Consider the following 21,385-nt stretch of genomic DNA (forward strand, 5'->3'; position numbering starts at 1 on the left):
TACATTACCCAAGGGCACGGGGTCAGTAGGGTGCCCAGTGAGAGGCTCATTGGGCACAATTCACTAACTGTTATCTTACAGCATCCGAGTATGCAGTAGGATACCGCATAGCATGTAAAAAAAAAATTATAATTTGAATTCACCAAAAAATGCTACTAAAATACAGCATGAGTTATTTTATGAAGTCATGCGGTATTTTAGTAGTGACAACCATGCATTAAAGTTTCAGCTGTCAGAGGGACTCCCCACTGACAGCTGAATGTAAAAGAAAGAATTGCCGGCAATTAAAAAAAAATGTATTAAACTGCGTGGGGTCCCCCCTCCGTTGGGAGTGACGTCATTACGCACGCACGCCAACCGGAAGTGTCGCCGCGACCATTTTGTTGGTTGGAAACGTGTTTCTCAACCTGAAACTTGAAAGAGGAATATGTGAAGCTGGATATCCCTGTTTTATATGTGAGTTGCTATTAAAATTTATCCATTTTTATGGATTCTGCCTAAAGAGCCTTTTTATACTTTTATGAGGAGTTGGGAGGAAAACCTAAGAAAATGAAGGAATGAGAAATACAGATCTCCTATGTCAGTTCATGCTTAAAAATACTGCAAGAGGGTAAAAGTACCTAGCATCACTTTTTGGCTGGAGTTTACAGGGTACTAGTACCTAGTATCACTATTCACTTGTGATTGGAGTGATCACGTTTTTTCACGTTTTGGGTTTTACTTAATTTATTTAATTTTATTCACCTATTTGGATTGTGATATATATTGTATTTATTTTGCACAAAATTTTTTATTTTGCACAAAATGATTTTGAGTGTGTTTTTGTGTTGTGCACAGAGTGAAGTATATATATACACATATTGTAAAAGGGTAATACACTATGAATTTTCTTTTTTCTATTTTTTCTTTGAGGTGATCATGGAGTCTTAGAACCTATTTCTGCTTTATTGGATTGAAAGAAAAACATTTTTTTGGAACTTGGACACTTTGGGTTTATTGAACACAAATTTCATATATAATTTTTTATATCTAATTTTTATATATATAATTCCCCTCAAAACCCATACCAAATCCAAAGGGCTTGGTATGAAAGGAGGGGGGACCCCACAATGTTGTTTTATTTTTTAAATAATTTTTAACGCCCTTTACACCTCAGACTGACCGCTGCCTACCCCCAACTACTGACACCTCAGACTGAGGGCCACCTACACCCAACCACTGACACCTCGGACTGACAGCCACCTACCCCCAACCACTGACACCTCAGACTGACAGCTGCCTACCCCCAACCACTAACACCTCAGACTGAGGGACATCTACACCCAACCACTGACACCTCAGACTGACAGCCACTTACCCCCAACCACTGACACCTCAGACTGGCGGCTGTCTACTCCCAACCACTGACACCCCAGACTGACAGCCGCCTACCCCTAACCACTGACACCTCAGACTGAAGGCCACCTACACCCAAGCACTGACACCTCAGACTGATGGCCGCCTACACCAACACCTCAGACTGACGGCTGTCAACCCCCTTCCACTGATACCTCCTAATGATGGCTGTCAACCCCCATCCACTGACACCTCCTAATGATGGCTGTCAACCCCCAACCACTGACACCCCAGACTGAAGACTGCCTACCCCAACCATGAAAAAAGCCCAGACTAATCCCTCCCCACTACCAACCTCTGACACCCACCTACCCCCAACCACTGATACTCCAGAGTGCCCCCCCCCCCTGTCAACCCAGACTGGCTCCACCCAACCACTGACATCTCAGACTACCCACCCCCACCAACACTCCCATACCCCCAACCACTGACACCCCAGACTACCTCCCCCCAACACTCCCCTACCCCAGACTACCTCCCAGACCGATGCCCACCTATCCTCAACAAATGAAACTCCCCACACCACCACTGTAGCGGCAAGATCTGTCCCCCCATGAAGATCTGTCCACCACTGACAAACCAGACCGACCCTCCGCCAACCACTGACACTCCAGACTAACACCCCAACTCCTGTCACCCCAGACTGAGTCCCCTCCAAGTAGCAGCTGCAATGATGGCGGGTACGATAAACAGTATGTGTCGTGCAGCCTGCTAGAGAAGAAGTCCCCGTGTGATATGACGCTCCGCCGGTTCCATAGTGAACATGTCGCTGACGTGTGCGCCGCTCGGCTCCTCCTCGCTCCCCTGTGTATGTGCCTGCCCGGCAGCTGTGGGGTTAATTTTCCTTAGCCTTGTTCGTTCGGCCCCTCCCCCACACTACATCAGAATCGTTTGATTGGAGGTGGCTGAGTCCGGGCATGCGCAGAAGGCAGTGAGGAGCAAAATTGATTATTGCACCGGTCAGTGGTTGTGGTTGGCGCGGTGTTCGGTTGTGGTGTGAGGTGAGTCGGTGCTGGGCTCACACACTGTGTGTTCGGAGGAGGGAGGTGGTTGTCTGTGGTGCCAGTATGCATCTCCAGTTCGAGCTCCCCTCCTCCTTTGTAATGTCCGGGCTCAGGCTGGGATCACCAGGCCTACACAGGTTAATAAGTCACCTGCTCAGTCCTCTCTCCCTGCTGCCCCCACCTCTGATCTGTTTCCATTAACCACTTGCCCTCCAGAGGATTTACCCACCCCTTCCTGACCAGGCCATTTTTTGCGTTCTTGTGCTGTGTTACTTTGACAATTATGTGGTCAAGCAACGCTGCACCCAAATTAAATTTGTCCTTTTTTTCCCCCTCCCCCATAAATGAGATTTGATCACCTGTGCGGTTTTTATTTTTTGCACTATAAACAAAAAGACTGACAATTCTGAGGAGAAAAAAAACAATATTTTTGGCGTTTTGCTATTAAACATGTCCAATAAAACAATTTAAAAATCAAAGTTCATCATAAATTTAGGTCAAAATGTATTCTGCTACATGTCTTTCCTAAAAAAAATCCCAATATGTGGAAATTAATCAGTTTACGTGAAAGTTATAGTGTTTACAAATGGTGGTATATTGGAATTTTTTTTTATATTAGTATATATAATATTAGTAAACTGCAGCAGGCATTCTGACACCGGGGGGGGGGGCTGACTGTCACTGACATCCCCAGTGACACCAATACAGTGATCAGTGCACTGGGCAAGAAGGGGTTAACATCTGGGTTGATCAAAGGGTTAACTGTGCTGTTTTACAGAGCAATACAAAGCAGTGTGCTGGAGCTGACGGGAGAGATCTGTATTGTTTATATACAGACCTCTCCCCCCATCAGGGATACTCGGCGATTGCCAGGTTCTAGTGGGGAATTGCCTGCTGGGACCTGGTGATCAACAGCTGAAGCCACCAATGGTGGCACGGGTAGGGCTCACGTGCCCCCTACCTGAAAATGCTAAATCCCGTACAGTAGATATAAAAAGTCTACACACCTCTATTAAAATGTTAGGTTTCTGAGCTGTAAAAAAATGAGACAAAAATCATTTCAGAACTTTTTCCACTTTTAATGTAACCTATAAACTGTATAACTCAGTTGAAAAACTGGAATCTTTTTGGGGGGGAGGGGAATAAACAAAAAACTAAAATAATCAGAGGGATCTCATTGTTAAAAGGTATCAGTCAGGAAAAGGGGACAAAAGAATTTCCAAGGCATTAGATATACCATGGAACACAGTCATCATCAAGTGGAGCATATATGACGCAACACTGACAGTACCAAGAACTGAACGTCCCTTCAAATAGGATGAGAAGAAAACTGGTCTTGGAGGCTGCCAAGAGGCCTACAGGAGCTGCAGGAATATCTGGCAAGTACTGGCTATGTGGTACATGTGACAATCTCCCGTATTCTTCATAAGTCTGGGCTATGGGGTAGAGTGGCAAGATGGAAGCCTTTTCGTACGAAGAAAACATCCAAGCCCTGCTAAATTTTGCAAAAACACATCTAAAGTCTCCCAAAAGCATGTGGGAAAATGTGCAATGGTCTGATGAGACCAAGGTTGAACTTTTTGGCCGTAATTCCAAAAGATATGTTTGGCAAAAAAACAACACTGCACATCACTAAAAGAACACCATACCCATAGTGAAGCATGGTGGTGGCAGCATCATGCTTTGGGGCTGTTTTTCTTCAGCTGGAACTGGGGCCTTAGTAAAGGTAGAGGGAATTATGAACAGTTCCAAATACCAGTCAATATTGGCACAAAACCTTCAGGCTTCTGCTAGAAAGCTGAACATGAAGAGGAACTTCATCTTTCAACATGACAATGACCTAAAGCATACATCCAAATCAACAAAGGAATGGCTTCACCAGAAGAAGATTAATGTTTTGGAATGGCCCAGCCAGAGCCCAGACCTGAATCTGATTGAAAATCTGTGGGGTGATCTGAAGAGGGCTGTGCACAGGAGATGCCCTCACAATCTGACAGATTTGGAGTGTTTTTGCAAGGAAGAGTGGGCAAATATTGCCAAGTCAAGATGTGCTATGCTGATAGACTCATACCCAAAAAGACTGAGGGCTGTAAAAATATTAAAAGGGACTTCAACAAAGTATTAGTTTAAGGGTGTGCACACTTATGCAACCATAATATTTTATTTTTTTTTATTTTTACTTCCCTCCACCTAAAAGATTTCAGTTACATTAAAGGTGGAAAATGTTCTGAAATGATTCTTTGTCTCATTTTTTTTACATCACAGAAACCTGATATTTTAATAGGAGTGTGTACACTTTTTATATCCACTGTATATATACGTGATTTATACAGTATTTCTGCTATAGGGCGGAGGGCAAGCGGTTAAAGTCTTTCACCAATTGCTGTTGGGGGCAGTGATTACATTTTCCTATGCATGTTAAAATCTGCTTTTTTTTTCCCTCCCCGTCTTTTAGGACAGCACCTTGAGAGACTTTGGCTCCGCCCCACCTGAGGAAACATCGCCACCCAGAATAAAAGTGTGGCCTCCCCACACTGCCCTCAGTAATGGTGTTTCCTCTGGTGGGGAGACACGGTCTCAATAGCTCTTCCAGCGCTGTTAGAGGGTCACGCTCTGCCTGGTAGATTGGGGGGGTTTGGACTAAGTGCGGTCCGTCCGTCCCCCATATTGCGGAAGGAGGGACCGGGCCCCCTTGGTGTGGGGTGGGGGGCTGTCCCCTTACCTGCATTTTTCTCTGGCCTGGCCCCCACTGGGGGAGGTTTGGGGTGCCGGGCGTCCACTTTTCTTTGTATAAGGGGACCTAGGGAGAGGTACTGCTGCCCCACCATGTGTCGGATGACGGGGGGGAAGTCCCTTCCGGTGGAGATGTGGGACTTCCTTCCGGGATGCGGCTCCTGGCCGCGTCCCTTGAAATGTGGACCGGAATGTAGCCGGTGCTGAGGGCTGCATAATGCAGAGGTGGGTGACGCAGGACCTCAAGGCGGACCACCACCTCGGGCCATGTCTGGAGCAGAGGCGCTGGGACCAGGTGACGCCAGGACCAGCCAGCCTCAGGTAGGTGGCTCAGAGGAGCTTTTTTCCCACCTATCTGATTGGCCCCTAGCTGCAGGGGGTGTCTTCAGCCGTCTTGGTGGTCGGAGGGACTAGAGCAGGGGTTGGAGGGGGTCTTAATTTAGAAGATTCCCGTGCCCTGCCAGACAGGGGGAGGCCAGCCCTGTCTATGGTTAATGGGATCCCTGTTTCTGTGTGTTCTGTTTTTAGGTGAAAGCCAGGGAGAAGACCAAGCCACACCACGGGGCTAAAAAGAAGTGCCCCTTATGCAGGGTGACCCTCAAAGACTCCTGGACGAAGGTGCTGTGTGAGTCTTGTATTGAGGACCTGATCAGGGAGGAAGCTCCTTCCCAGAAGGACCTGGTTAAGTCATTTAGGGAACTGATGGCTACTTTTGATTCCTTTAGATCTCTGGTCGAGAATTTATCTCTACCTCAGACACAGAGCTCAAACAAATTGAGGCTTCCCCGGCGACCAGTAGGGAGATGGAGGGTCCGAGAACTAAGTTGGTGAAGGATGACCCATCCCCGAACTTGGAGTCCCAGACAGACTCTGAAGGGGAAGGTCTCTCGAGCGAGTCCAGAGGCGCCTCTAGATAAAAGCTGTCCCTGGAGGAGGTTGATGACTTACTGGGAGCCATTTATGCTACCTTGGAGATTAAGGAAGATAAGAAGCCCCTCACGCTGCATGATCAGATGTATCAGGGTATAGAGGAACAAAAGCATAGATTCTTCACTGTCCATGACGTACTAGTAGAAACCTATAAAGAGGGAGTGGCAGGATCTCAAGAGAGCCTTTCTTTGCTAAATCTCTCAAACGCAGGTTCACGTTTGACGAGGATTTGTCCGCGGTGTAGAATAACATCCTCAAGCTGAAAGCAGCATTCTCTCAGGTAGCCAGGAAGATGGATCTTGCCTTTGAGGACATGGGGGTCTTGTCTGACTGCATGGACAGAAGGGCAGATTCCCTCCTTTAAAAAGTCCTGGGATTCCACACTATCCAACCTAAAGCCTGCCATGGCCACTACAGTGGTAGCTCAGAACATGGAATATTGGCTCACACAGCTACATGCCCATATTATGGCAGGATCCCCATAGGACAAGATATTGGCATCCTTCCAGACCTTACTACAGTGGGTGGGCTATATTGCAGACGCCTCAATGGAGTCGTTAAGGATGATGGTGAGGTCAGTGGCCCTAATTAACTCTGCCCGCAGAGCCCTGTGGCTTAAGACATGGCAGGGGGACACTGCCTCCAAGGTTAAACTCTGTGGCATCCCCTTCACACGGGATCTTCTTTTTGGCCCAGGTCTTGAGATGGTGCTGGATGTCACTGCAGATGTGAAAAAGGCCTTTCCCCTTAAGAAATCCAGGCGTGGGGGGGGGAGTTTCGTCCCCAGAAGCGGGCACAAGCCATTAGGCCAGAGGTAAAGAAAAGGCCCTGGGGCCAAAAAGGAAGTGGCAGGGGAGGAGCGATTTTCCGTTCTCCTGAGTAGCCCCAAAAGTCGCATTGACTGTGTTCGTCCAGTGGGCGGAAAATTGGGGGTCTTCCTCCCACAGCGGGAAGCAGTGTCCTCCAATCCTTTTATTCTGGGTATAGTGAGAGGGGGTACCACCTGGAGTTTCGGAGACCGCTTCCACAGAGGTTGTTAGTGACGGAGCTCCCAAGATGTGCAAAGAAGGCCTCGGCCCTGCTTTCTTTGCAGGAGTTGGAAGAGCAGAGGGTTGTCATCAGGGTCCCTTCCGCAGATAACGGCAAGGGTTTTTATTCACACGTCTTTGTGGTCAGAAAGCCCTCAGGGAAGTACAGGCTCATTCTGAACTTCAGGCCCTTGAATGAGACCATAACATTCAAGAAATTCCGTATGGATTCCATTTTCTCGTTCAGGTCTCTTCCCCCCCCCCCAAAATGCTTTCTGGCATCAATAGATCTAAGGGACACCTACCTACACGTTCCAATTGTGGATGCCTTTCAGAAATTCCTCAGGTTGGCGGTACAGGGACCCAGGGGAATCCTTCACCTGCAGTTCCGAGCCTTGCCCTTTGGGCTTTCCTTTTTGCCCCGGATTTTTACAAAGATAGTGGCCGAGGCCCTGGTGCCCCTTCGTCTAAGGGAAGTCTTGCTGGTGGCTTACCTGGACGATCTATTATTTGCAGACTAAGAGGAACTGCTGACGCGGGACATAACCATATATCCTTGGTGACGAGAAACCTGAGAGTTTAGGCTGGCTAATAAACTTAGCCAAGTCGAATTTGGTCCCTGCCCAAAGGATGGTGTACCTGAGCTACGAGCTGGATTCCACCGTTCAGAAAACCTTTCTACCCCGGGAGAAAATCCTAGAGTTGGACAGTGGAATAGGCCAGCTGCTATGGAACCAGGCCGTGTCCCTAAGAGAGTCCAGGTCGGTGTTGGGCCTGCTAACCTCGTCCATCCCGGCGGTACAGTGGGCAAGTTTTCATTTGCGGCCCCTCCAGCTGTTCATTCTGGACATCTGGGATTGCTGGCAGGTGGCTTTGGACTCCTTGGTACAGGTACCCCCGGGTAAAGATTTCCAATTTGGCTCAAGGGCTGTTATGAGTCTTGCCCATCACCAGGGAAGTTGCAACAGACGCAAGCGCACCTAGAGGGGTCTGTGGCGCAGGGTTCTTGGCTACCAGAAGAGAGGGGCAGATCCAGGGTCCAGTCCTTTGTCCCTAGGTAGACAGATGGAGCCTAGCAGCCTGGTTTCTGAGGAACAGCTGCTGAGGAGCAAGGGGTTTTCAGCTAGGTTAGTTTCCACCCTCCTAAATAATAGAAAAGAGGAGACCCTTTCAGTCTACCTTCGGATGCAAGGTTCTGCAAGTGGTGGTCCCGGCTTAGGGGTAAGTGCTTGGGTATCCTGTCAAGGTGCTGTCCTGAAAGATGGGGAGGGGAAAAAGCAAAGTTGCACTTACGGTAACGCCTTTTCCAGGAATCTTTGAGGACAGTGCCAGTTACCCACCCTTTTTTAGCATTTGGCTATACGGTACGTTTTCTTTTTTTGTGTCTTGTATTGTGTCTCTCCAGGTGATCGGAGGTGCCAAGTCAGGAACTGAGGTCGGTGTGGGGAGACTGCACTTTTATTCTGGGTGGAGGTGTTTCCTCAGGTGGGGAGGAGCCGAAGTCTCTCAAGGTGCTGTCCTGAAAGACTCCTGGAAAAGGCGTTACCGTAAGTGTAACTTTGCTTTTTTTTTTTTTTTATATATTTCTAGACAGCTACTTAGAAACCCCAAACATTATTTCATTATTTTCTGAATGCAGAGGCCCTGGAGAATAAAATGTTGGCTATTGCAATTTTTTATGTCACACCGTATTTGTGCAGCTGTTTATTAAATGCAAATTTTGGGAATAAATACTCCCATTCTTTTTGTAAAATATAAAAGATAATGTTGTGCTGAGTAAATGGATACCAAACATGTCAAAATTTAAAATGTTGCACGCCCGTGAAATGGTAAACTTTGGGACTTAATCACCATAGGTGATTTTAAAAGCCTTTACAGGTTACCTGGTTAGAGTTGAACAAAGAGCTCTAGTTATAGAAGCATTGCTCTAAAAATAGTAGTGATACCTCACGTGTGTAGTAGTGCAATAACTGGTTACTAATGTGTGCGGGACCTGGGTGTACGTTTGCATGTGAGCACAGAGGGACCATGAAGGGGTTGCTTTTAAATGTTTTTTTTTTTTTTTTTCATTCAGCTTGCTTGCTATCACAAGGGATGAACAACATCACATGAGATGGCATGGGCATCCTTATTGGGTACTCCTTATTGAGAGATCGGGGGGGTCTGTAAGACTCCTGATCCCACCTCTACCCTCCAAGGCAGCTGATCAATGTGAGATCGGTTCTATTGGCTGCTTCCCTGGCCAGTAGCAGCCAGGTAAACGTGAAGCTGGAGTTGACAAAATCCTTGTCAATTCTAGTTTTATTTGTCAGAGAAGAGGGAGGAATGGATGATCTTCTTGCTTCTATGGGCACAGCTGACCTGACCACATATAGTGGTCCTGGGCTCCCTGGTGGAACAGAAGAGCTCAGGTACAGTGCTGGGACACCTTCCGAGCATTGTAAAAGTGATCAGGCAGCTATATAGCCACTTGGATCGTAATGTTGGAAAGCCAGTCATTGGCTGAACAAGAGGATCCTAGGATCATAGCTGCATCCATGACCCTTGTATAACCGCTTTCTTGCAAGTCCATAAAAATGTACATTATATTGCCAAACGTATTGGGATGTCTTCCTTTACACGCACAGGAACTTTACTGGCATCCTAGTCTTAGTCTGTAGGGTTCAATATTGAGTTGGCCAACCCTTTGCAGCTATAACAGCTTCAACTCTTCTGGGAAGCCTATGTACAAGGTTTAGAAGTGTGTCTATAGGAATTTTTGACTGTTCTTCCAGAAGCGCATTTTTGAGGTCAGGCACTGATGTCGGACGAGAAGGCCTGGCTTGCATTCATCCCAAAGGTGTTCTATTGGATTGAGGTTGAGGTCAGGACTCTGTGCAGGCCAGTCAAGTTCCTCCACAGGAAGGGGCCATCCCCAAATTGTTCCCACAAAGTTGGGAGCATGAAATTGTCCAAAATGTCTTGGTATGCTGACCCCTTAAGAGTTCTCTTCACTGGAACTAAGGGGCCAAGTCCAACCCCTAAAAAAAAAACCCCACACCATAATCCCCCCTTCACCAAACATTACACTTGGGACAATGCAGTCAGGCAAGTACCGTTCTCCTGGCAACTGCCAAACCCAGACACGTCCATCGGATTGCCAGACAGAGAAGCGTGATTAGTCACTCCAGAGAACACGTGTCCACTGCTTTATAGGCCAGTGGAAGGCGTGGTTTACACCACTGCATCTGAGGCTTTGCATTGCACTTGGTGATGTCAAGTCTTGGATGCAGTTGCTCGGCCATGGAAACCCATTTCATTAATCTCTCTATGCACTGTTGTGCTAATCTGAAGGCCACAAAAAGTTTGGAGGTCTTTAGCTATTGGCTGCAGACAGTTGGCGACTTCTGTGCACTTCAGCATTCGCTGACCCCGCTCTGTCATTTTATGTGGCCTCCCACTTCGTGGCTGAGTTGCTGTTCCCATTTGCTTCCACTTTGTTATAATACCACTAATAGTTGACCATGGAATATTTAGTAACAAGGAAATTTCACGGATGGACATTTTGCACAGGTGGCAACCTATCACGGTAACTTGCTTGAATTCACGGAGCTCCTGAGAGCGACCCATTCTTTCACAGATGTTTTGTAGAAGCAGTCTGCACGCCTAGGTGCTTGATTTTATACACCTGTGGCCATGGAGGTGATTGGAACACCTGAATCCAATGATTTGGAGGGGGGCCCAATACTTTTGATGATATAGTGTATACATGGCTTCTAGAGGTGAAGTTAATTTATGTTCCTTATCAATAACTGAAAGCAATAAGCCTAAACTTTGTTTAAAAGGGAAGGTTCACCTTTTGACAAAAAATAATAAATTCACATTTCTTTGCAGGTAAAAAAAATAAAATGTGCATTTTATTATTTTTGGTTGCCGGAGCCTGGAAAGCATTGCACCAGCAATTAGCAGATCTCTGGTGCCATGCAGGTCTTTTGCAGATCTGTCCGTATATCTGCTTGCTGGTATGGGATGTACGGGCAAGCAGATATACTGACCGTAAGAATCGGTGAACTGCCACACTGCTCCACAGAGCCATGGCAGTTCATTGAGAACTACAAGAGGACAGCCGTTAAGGCTGTCGGGACTTGTAGCTCATTTACAGAATTTTGTGGATGACTCAGCCATGTGGGACCTAAAAACGTGTGCAACATGTAACCTGTTTCAAAAGGTGAACTTATCCTTTAACCACTTGCCCTCCAGGATTTACCCCCCTTCTTGCCCAGGCCATTTTTTTGCATTACGGCGCTGTGTTACTTTAACTGACAATTGGGCGGTCGTGCAACGCTGAAGCCAAATTAAATTTACTTCCTTTTTCCCCCCACAAATAGAGCTTTCATTTGGTGGTATTTGATCACTTTTTTTTTTTTTTTTGCGCTATAAACAAAAAAAAAAACTATTTTGAGGAAAAAACAATATTTTGGACTTTTTGCTATTAAACATGCAGTAAAAAAAAATCAAATTTAGGGCAAAATGTATTCTGCTACATGTCTTTGCTAACAAAAAAAAAATCCCAATACGTGTAAACTACTAATTGGTTTATGTGCACGTTTATAGCGTTTACAAATGGCTGTGTGTAATATATATATATATATATATATATATATATATATATATATATATACTGGAATTTTTAAATTTGATTTTTTACTAGTAATGTCTGCGATCAGCGACTTATAGCGGGACTGCGGCGGGCATTCTGCCTCTGGGGGGAACTGACTTGGTGTCACTGACATCTCCAGTGACAGCAATACAGTGATCAGTGCTAATAAAAAGTACCAACACAGAACTAATGGCACTGGGCAGGAAGGGGTTAATACGTGGAGCAATCAAAGGGTAAATTGTGTGCCGTTTCACAACGTGCTGTGTGTGTGCTTTCAACTGTAAGCACACTGCTTTGTATGGCTCTGCTATGCAGAACCATACAAAGCAGTGTGCAGGAGCTGAGAGGGGAGAGAACTGTATTTGTTTACATACAGTTCTCTCCCCGTTGGTTATACTAGACGATTACCGGGTGCCTGTGAGTAATCACCGGCCGGGACCTGGTGATTGACGGGCGAGGCCGCAAACGGAGACGCGGGTAGGGCATGCATGTGCCCCCTACCCGGAACTGCAAAAGTTAAATATACGTGTTTTTGTGCACCCCTTCCGCCCTGTACCAGTATTTCTGCCATAGGACGGACAGGAAGCAGTTAAAGCTTCTCCTTTCTTATATATATTTGTTTTCCTTCTTATCAGCGTCCCCCCCCCCCCCCCCCACTTGATGGGGGCACTCCCAGGCTTAGGACTATGTCCTGATGTCCTAATGCTGCCTGCGCTCCCGAATGCACAGGCATTGGTGGACACTGCAGCTTCGCTTATGCTTTGTGATTAAAAGTGACTCCAGAGATCCTTACACCAGCTACTCCTCTGCATCTTCTCCTCTCGGCAGTTACACAGCACCTCAGGAAAAGTCTATTATTTACAAGTGAGTTTTTTTTTTTCTCTATACTAAAGTATTCATTTTTCCTTTTATATGCAAATAATAGAATAGATTAAAATCTATAGAAGAGTTTATCTCCTCCATAAACATGCAGAAATTATTACTAATGGGAATAGGGATTTTTAATTGTGTATTTATATTTTTTTATGTTTCTGTGAATCCTGTGACCCTAGGCAATCCATCAGAGGGTGACTCCAGAGATTCCCACATCACGGGGTGAACCCAGAGCATCCGGCAGCGTCACCCAGTGATGTCAGACAGGCTGTATTGGGTCCCACAATATGGAGGGGGGGGGGCACAGAATGAGATTGCTACATTTATACAGAACAATGGTTAGTTAAATGAAAGGAGCTTGAGAACCCAGGAACCTAGGAAAAGAACCTAAGTGTTTTGGTTAAAGAAGTTGACAAGAATTTAAATGCCATCTAAACCCCAATCACCACAATCACACAAAAATGTTAAAGCTGAAGTATAATTTGCTTATAGTTTGTCTTTCCTGGTTCATCCCCTGGATTGTAAGCTCCAAGGAGCAGGGCCCTCCTATCCCTCTTGTATTGTTGCTGTATTGTCTCCCGTTATTTTGTAAAGCGCTGAGCAAACTGTTGGCGCTATATAAATCCTGTATAATAATAATCCCCTTAATCCAAATGCTAATGAAATTTTTTTAATAAAACCTTCTGTTTTCACTTCATACTTTATTATAAACCCTGAGGTGTCGCCACTGCATTTTTGTGCTTGTGTATGCATAGCTGGTGGGAAGCCTGGTCATGGTGCTGTACATAGATTACTGAAAACATCACAACACCCTGCCTCAGTATTCCTCTAGAGCCCTTCTGATGAAAACACGGTGTCATCCTTTGACCCCAGAGCATCTGGTGTCACCCAGTAACACAATTACTGTCAATTAAAGTCTGTGAATTTAAAATGATTGTAAAGGGTTTTTTTTTTTATTATTCAGAAAAGTAGGTATGGGGCCACTTGCACAGAGCAGGTGCATTTTTTTAGAGTCTCTTGCCAGCGCTGTCCACGTCTCCCTTCTACGAATGTCCCCTTCAGCAAGCTACATACTGAAGAGGGCGCCTGTTCGGGCATGCCTCTGAGCCAGTCTGTGTGAGTCAATAGACACAGTGTCAGTAGGCCACGGCCCTGCTAACTCCGCATAGGAGTTTGGCTGACTAGTAGGAACCTAGTAGGAACCTTTGGCTCTTGCTGCTGCCTGTGTCTCTTGTGAGAGCGATGCTGCAGAGAGGACAGTGCTGGACTCGTGAGAGGAGCTGTTTAGGGATTGGGGAGGACAGGTAGTGGGTTGTGTTTTTTTTTTTGTTTTTTTTTTCACCTTTTTAAAGCTGAATTCCAGTTCTAAATGAAAATCTGCCCTTGGTTGGTATGTACAAAAACTAAAATGTATATATTATGCATTATTCTAATTGCTGGTTGTTTGATTAGAAACACTAGTCCAATCTAGACAATCTCAATTCTCCTGCGCTTTACTGAAAACGGTGTGCCTGTTCAGTCAAATGTAGCTGCTCATAGGCACTTCCTTGAACCGTTGTCTGTGTAAGCATCACAGCATTGCTCCAACCGGCCTGGCCCAGGACCATCTGTGATGCTATACATTTTTTCATGAATGATAATGCAAAGGCTTCCTAATTCATGAGAGCTTCAACAGGAATGTGCTTCAGCTCCTCCTAGCCTCGCTTTGGCTTGCAATAGCAATGGAGAGCTGTAAGTGTGCCTCCAAAGAAACATTGTTTAAATATCAATGTACTAGTATGGTGTAACTGATTTGCTTGGAGTTAATCATAAGCAAGCATCTCCTTCCACTTTAACGCGTAGAATGCATAAAGGTAAAAACCTATACAATTCAGTTCTGTTATGAAGTCATAGCTTAACATTTGGAAAACAAAATACCTTGCTGTGGGTCTTCAAACAAAATTAAGTAGTCTATGTCTCCAGAGTGATGATGGCTCATGATGAAGACTCCATTCCAAAGACCTCCTTCTTTTTTTTTTTTTTTTTAATTTTGCAGCCAATGTCTGATAAACTGGAAAATGTATGTACACTGCTAAAAAAAAAAAAAAAAAAAAAAAAATTAAAGTAACACTAGCAATAGCATCAAGTCAATTAACCTCCTGGTATATTGATCTGGTCAATTAAGTAGCAGAGGGGGTTGTTAATCAGTTTCAACTGCTTTGGTGTTAAATTTATTGTTAATTAAATTATTAGGTACACTAGATGGGCAACAATGAGATGACCCCCAAAACAGGAATGCTTTTACAGGTGTAGATCACTGACATTATTTTCCCTACTCCTCTTTTCTGACTGTTTTTCACTAGTTTTGCATTTGGCTAGGGTGAGTGTCACTACTGGTAGCATTAGGCGATACCTGGACCCTACAGAGGTTGCACAGGCAGTCCAACTCCTCCAGGATGGCACATCAATATGTTCCATTGCCAGAAGGTTTGCTGTGTCTCCCAGCACATTCTCAAGAGCATGGAGGAGATTCCAGGAGACAGTTACTTTAGGAGAGCTGGACAGGGCTGTAGAAGGTCCTTAACCCATCAGCAGGACCAGTATCTGCTCCTTTGTGCAAGGATGAACAGGATGAGCACTGCCAGAGCACTACAAAATGATCTCTAGCAGGCCACTAGTGTGAATGTCTCTAACCAAACAATCAGAAACAGACTTCATGAGGGTGACCTGAGGGTCCGACGTCCTCTAGTGGGCCCTGTGCTCACTGCTCAGCACCATAGAGCTCGATTGGCATTTTCCATTAAACACCAAAATTGGCAGGTCCACCACTGGCGTCATGTGCTTTTCACAGATGAGCAGATTCACTCTGAGCATGTGACAGACTTGAAAGGGTTTTGTTATGATCCGCCAGGTGGTGCCTCTGGCTGCCCACTTGACAGACCTACCCAAAGCGTGGAGTCTAAGTCCCGGTCTGTGCTTTCACCAGGGCCCCTGATGGTGGGGATGGACTTGTAACAGACCAGGACTAGGTCACGACCTCTGAGCAGGCCCACCAGTGGCAGAGGGAACCTCCGGGGATGTATAGGTACTGGGAGAGCCAGATGTGAGGAGGGCGGCAGGACCTAGCAGGATGGATCACGAGCAGTGGTCCCGTGGGGTAGGCGAGGTACAGAATCGGCAGGCGGAGAGTCGTCAGGTCACACGCAGGGTCCGCAGGATAAATCAGTCCGCAGATAGGTCAAACAAGCCGGGAGTCAGGAGGGGAGAAGGCAGAGTAGTCAGGACAATCCGGGTCAAACACAGGAGAAGGCAGCGTAGTCAGGGCAATCGGGGTCAATAACTCAGGTACAGGAACTCAGGAACATAGACCTTGCGGCGATTAGTGACAGTGCAGGGCATCTTTAAATATTGCGCCCTGCACTGTCATTGGCCGTCCAGGACGCGCCCCCGGGCTGTCATTGGCTGCCCGAGGCGCGCCCGCGGCTCCTACTGTGCATGCGCGGCGTCCTGTCATCTGCGGTTTGCCGGGACCTGGTGCTTGTGTCCCGGCGTGAGCCGTCGCCAGTGTGCGTGCGCCGGCCGACAGGACGCCGCGATTCCTGACAGGTTTGGAGAAGCCATGGAGAACATTATGCTGTAACATCGTTCAGCATGACCGTTTTAGTGGTGGGTCAGTGATGGTGTGGGGAGACATATCCATGGAGGGATGCACAGACCTCTACAGGTTAGACAATGGTGCACTGCCATTAGGTATCGGGATGTAATCCTTGGACCAATTCTAAAACCCTACACTGGTGCAGTGGGTCCTGGGTTCCTCTGGTGCACGACAATGCCCGGCCTCATGTGGCAAAAGTATGCAGGCAGTTCCTGGAGGATGAAGGAATTGATACCATTGAATGGCCCACGCGCTCACCTGACCTAAATCCAATAGAACACACCTGGGATATTATGTTTTGGTCCATTCGACTCTGCCAGGTTGCACCTCAGACAGTCCAAAACTGTCAGGCATGCATACAAGCATATGGGGGCTTTGAATTCAGTCCTCTGTAGGTTGATCATTTTAATTTCCATCAAACAATGGGGCATCCTTACGTTCCTAAAACATTACCCAATCCATATCCGTATAGATATCCAGCATAATATTTCTCCCCATTTGAGATCTGATGTGTTGTCAAAGTGTTCCTTTAATTTTTTTGAGCAGTGTTTATAGCTAGACAGTTTAAAATCTCAAGGCCGTAGGTCCATTTAACCCTTTCACCGCCAGGTCAGTATGTCGTACAGACCTGACAGCGGGGGTTTTTATACACAATCTAGTGGCTGCAGCCACCAGGATTGTGTATAAACTGACAGGCAGACTCCTGCCTGTCAGGTGAAAGCAGCGAGTCGACTACGCTGCCACACGATTTCTTCCACAGCCCCAGGTAATGCTCCTCCCCCGCCTTGTATTCTGGGCTCTACTTGCCCATCTGCGGGTCCAGGCAGCAGCATGGCGGGTGGAGAGGAAAGTGGACACTCTTCCACTTTCCTCCCCTTTTTGCTGTGACGCAGAAAGCGGCGTGCATGATGTCACTTTTGGGTCACCACTGTCACTTTGCCCCGCTAGAACAGCTACCCCTAAACACAACATCTCACCCCCCCATAAATTTTTTTTGAGGTCACCCCCTCATATATATGCACGCACAAACGTAAACGCATGCGACGGAGGCGCCTACTCGTGAAAACCCCATTTGTGATGCACATGTTTCATATCGCCATGAACACCGGAGTGAGCACGATAAGACCCTCTAACACTAAACAGATGACCTGTAGGGGCTTTTGAAGGGTCGCCTATAGAAAATATAGGGTACTGAAGTTTGTCACCATTCTGCAGGCGCTCGCAAATTTAAGGTTTGGCATGTTGGGTTTCCATTTACTCAACACAACCTCATCTCTTTTATTTTACCAAACATTTTGGTCATTTATTGTGTGTGTGTTTGCCCTAAACTTCACTTTAGTGTGTTTTTAAATGAAATTTTGTGTGTCCTACACCTTTTGCAGTAATATTGTGTGACATAAAAAATTGGAACTACCGCTATTTTATTCTGTCTGCTTTCAGAAAATATATAATGTTTGGGGGTTTTGTGTAATCTTCAGGTATAAAATGATTTTTTAAACATGTGCACAAACAGCTCTTGCACTGAAAGGGCTAAATACTTATTGTATAGCCTGGACATATACTAGAATTTTTTAAAACTTTTTTTTTTTGTTTTTGTTTTTTTTAATTTTTAAACACCTAGTACACCTTTTTAGTCATCTGCCTAATTATTAATGCAGAGCCCTTTCCAATAGTGATTTAAAAAGTGACTGTACTGGTAACTTCATTATATAATATGTAGGAAATACAATTGTTTCTTTTTAAAATGTATATTTTTGTAAATGGCTAAATACAATTTAAGTTTTCAGTACATCACAATAACATTTTTTTTCCCTTAATTTTTCAGAATGCCAAGCTGTTTTGTTAAATCATGCTCCATTTCATGGAGATCAGACAAAGAAATTTTACATGTCTTTCCCCGAAATCGTGATCGCATAAGAATATGGCTTGAACAACTTAACATTCATGGACAAGAATTTGAATATCTTTTAGAAAGGATTGCAACATCGGAAAAAGGCAGGTTTAGGATTTGTTCTCGGCATTTCAAAGAAACGGATTATAATAAGAGGGGTCCACAAAAGATTCTCAAGAATACAGCCTACCCTTCCTTAAATTTGGAAAATATTAGTGAAACCTCTGTAACTACAAGTTTAATATTTAGTGGAGCTGATGTTGAGCACAATTATCATAAACGTCTCAGAACAGATACTTACATAACTACAGAATCTACAACTAACACTGCAAAAAGTAGCTCTGGAAGAAATATAACTATTATTGAAGCAAGTTCTGAAAAAAATGATTATTTACAGGGATCTGTATTACAAATGACTGACTGTGACCTTGAAGAGAGCCAGTTTGTAGACTGCATTTTGGATACAACAAGAGACAGTATCTATTTTAGTACTGATCACAGTTTAGATATTCCTCTAACACCTACACAGACCCAAACAAGAAAGTACTGTAAAATTTGTCCACATGGTCTAACAATCCCTAGAAATACCAAAAAAAAGAAAATAAATAGAGGCATGCAGTGTACAGAGCCAACATTTTCTATTGGTATACAGTGTTCTCTTGTTGAATTACCTCCACTTACTTTCCTTCCTGTAATGGAAACCAGTCGTTTGAAGACCGAAACGTTGGCACCATCTAATGAGGATATTTTGCAATCCTCTTTTTGTAAAAATATGTCACCAGAACACACAAGGGATCCACAAGCCATAGAAGAAGAAAACAAGTACAGAGTGCATCACGATCCAAACATCTACGTTGTTGGATTGTCACAAAATCAAAGACTGAAACAAGAACATGTATCTGCTACTGATGAAGAATGTCGTTTGGATGTTTCTATTACACCTCAAAGTAAAATAATTGACAGAGAAGCCCATTATCCCTCCCAAGAGCAAATCAAATCTGAAGAAATGGAGAATGAAGAGTTGTATGTTGATTCTGAGGATCCAGATCTTTCTTTTGTATATTTGCCACCAGATAAAGAACATGTAAACATGGCAAGGCAGAAAAAATTATTAGTCTTTGAAGAATGTTTAGACCAGTTGCTTATGAATTCTCATTGTTTGCATGATCTACGTTGCACTGGGATCATAATAGAGCTGAGAAAATACATGGTGGGGTCAGCATTAGTAGTGTATGCTGAGTGCAGTTACAAACACAAATTTAAATTGTGGAGTAGCCAGCCTTTTATTGGGCGCATGCCTGCAGGCAACTTGTTGATTTCGTCAGCAATCTTATGTAGCGGGTCTAATTTTTTAAAGATGCTAAATTTTTTCTCTCTGTTAGGTATGTCAGCAATTTCAACAACTACACACTACAATAATCAAAGAAAATATATGTTTCCAACCATTAAACATCACTGGACTTCTCAACGCAGTAAGATCATTGAAAAGATAGGAGACAAAAGTGTTGCATTAATTGGTGATAGACGATGTGATTTACAAGGGTTTAATGCTAAATATTGTACTTATACCCTAATTGATGCAGAAACTCATTTCATAATAGATTTTCAGGTAGAACTGCTGCAGTCTGGTTGTTCTTCTGCATCACTAGAAAAGATGGCTTTTGTTGAGGCCCTAGACCGAATTATAGGTGATCAAATAAAGGTTAAAGTGATTGCCACTGACAGACATGTTTCCATTAGAAAAATTATTAAAGAGAGACATCCATGCATAAAGCATGAATTTGATGTATGGCATTTTGCCAAATCTATTGAAACAAAACTTCATGCAGCTAGTAAAAAAAGTACTTGCAGAGAATTGTCTGGCTGGGTATCTTTGGCCAAAAAACATTTGTGGTGGGCATTAAGCACTTGTCAGAATAATCCTACGCTACTTAAAGAGAAATGGCTTTCTATAAGATATCACTCTGCAAATGTACATGAATGGACAGGTAATACTTTGTACCATCAATGTTCACATCCACCTATAACAAGTGACAAAGCAAGGGACTATGAGTGGTTGACTCCAAGTTCTGCAGCTCTACATCATCTCAAATCTGTAGTTCAAGATCCAAGACTCCTAAAGGACCTTGAGCACCTTTCTGGATTTTATCACACAGGAGAAGTTGAAGTATTTAATAGCTTGGTCCTCAAATATCGTTCAAAACATCATCATTTCTTTATGGATGCAATGGTGGCAAGAACCCAACTGGCTGCCATGGATCACAATAATAATATCAATAGGCTACGAGACGATATTGGGAAACCCAAAGCAACAGTAGAATCAGAGGAAACGTTGCGTTACCATTACGGCTTTAGCAAAGCAAAAAAGGAATGGATTTTGGGTAAAATATATCAGCCAACCTCTCAGGATTTTATGAAGGATATAATCTCTGATGTAGTGGACTGTGCTGCTGGAATTAAAACATTTTAATGTCAAAGTGTGTGATAACATAGTCCAATCAAAAACAATAGTTTGAAAATAAAATTTCAATATTTTATTTAAACAATTTGCACATTTAAATTTGTAAATATAACATGTTTATTTTATGTTTGTAATAATTTTATATTGAAAATGGATATCTTGTAATTTAATACAAAAAATTCCTATAAAAAAAAAAAACCTTTTAAAAAATGGCCTTTTATTCTTTTGGTTTATTCTGTGTAACTGTGTTCTGTGTGCTGAGTAATTTTATTATAAAATTAAATTTTTTTGTAATCAGGCAGCAAAAGCATTAGCTACGTGCAGTGGTTTATCCTCCTTTATTGAATCATGGGTGCCAAGGAGAGGGGAGCCACTGCGCCCTCACGTATTACATATCAATGAGGAATAGCTTTTTTTTTTTTTTTTTCTTTGCTGCAGCTGAGATCCATGGGGTGGGGGGCAGCAATGAGCACCCGTCTTGTTCAGACACATTCTGACCCTGCCTGAGCTTTTCTGCTGGGAAGATGGCAAACCCAACAGAGCCATTCCCCTCCCTGTAGCACGCCCCTTGCATACATGCGGCTGTTGGGTGTGGAATGGCTCCGCTACTTATGGTAAGTGGTTGGCTTTGATAGCTTCCTGGTGGGATAGCTTGAACAGGTTCGAACTTGTGTCCAAACATGATTGAGCTAATTGGGGAGGAGATCAGTGGCAGCTTGGAGTGGTGGGGTTCTTTTTCCCGGGGATGAGGGACTGTGATTGGCCACTGCTAAGGGCAAACAGAAATTTTAAGCCCT

At 44.5% G+C, this 21,385-nt stretch overlaps 1 protein-coding gene across 2 annotated transcripts; it reads left to right on the top strand.

The window, feature by feature from the left end:
- Positions 1-2,313: 2,313 nt before the first annotated feature.
- On the top strand, positions 2,314-20,801 carry LOC149469894 (uncharacterized). Of its 2 annotated transcripts, XM_089668503.1 has the most exons (3): positions 2,314-2,396; positions 8,496-8,637; positions 18,062-20,801. In XM_089668503.1, the coding sequence occupies exon 3, from the start codon at positions 18,063-18,065 to the stop codon at positions 20,595-20,597; it is 2,535 nt and encodes an 844-aa protein (XP_089524629.1). In that variant the 5' UTR covers positions 2,314-2,396; positions 8,496-8,637; position 18,062; the 3' UTR covers positions 20,598-20,801. The 2 variants fall into 2 exon arrangements, with proteins under 2 accessions (XP_089524629.1, XP_089524630.1); XM_089668504.1 differs by lacking the exon at positions 8,496-8,637.
- The last annotated feature ends 584 nt before the right edge of the window (positions 20,802-21,385 follow it).

Source organism: Staurois parvus, unplaced genomic scaffold, assembly GCF_062004578.1.
Source record: "Staurois parvus isolate SC_StPar_1 unplaced genomic scaffold, SC_StPar_1.0 ptg000058l, whole genome shotgun sequence".
NCBI lineage: Eukaryota > Metazoa > Chordata > Amphibia > Anura > Ranidae > Staurois > Staurois parvus.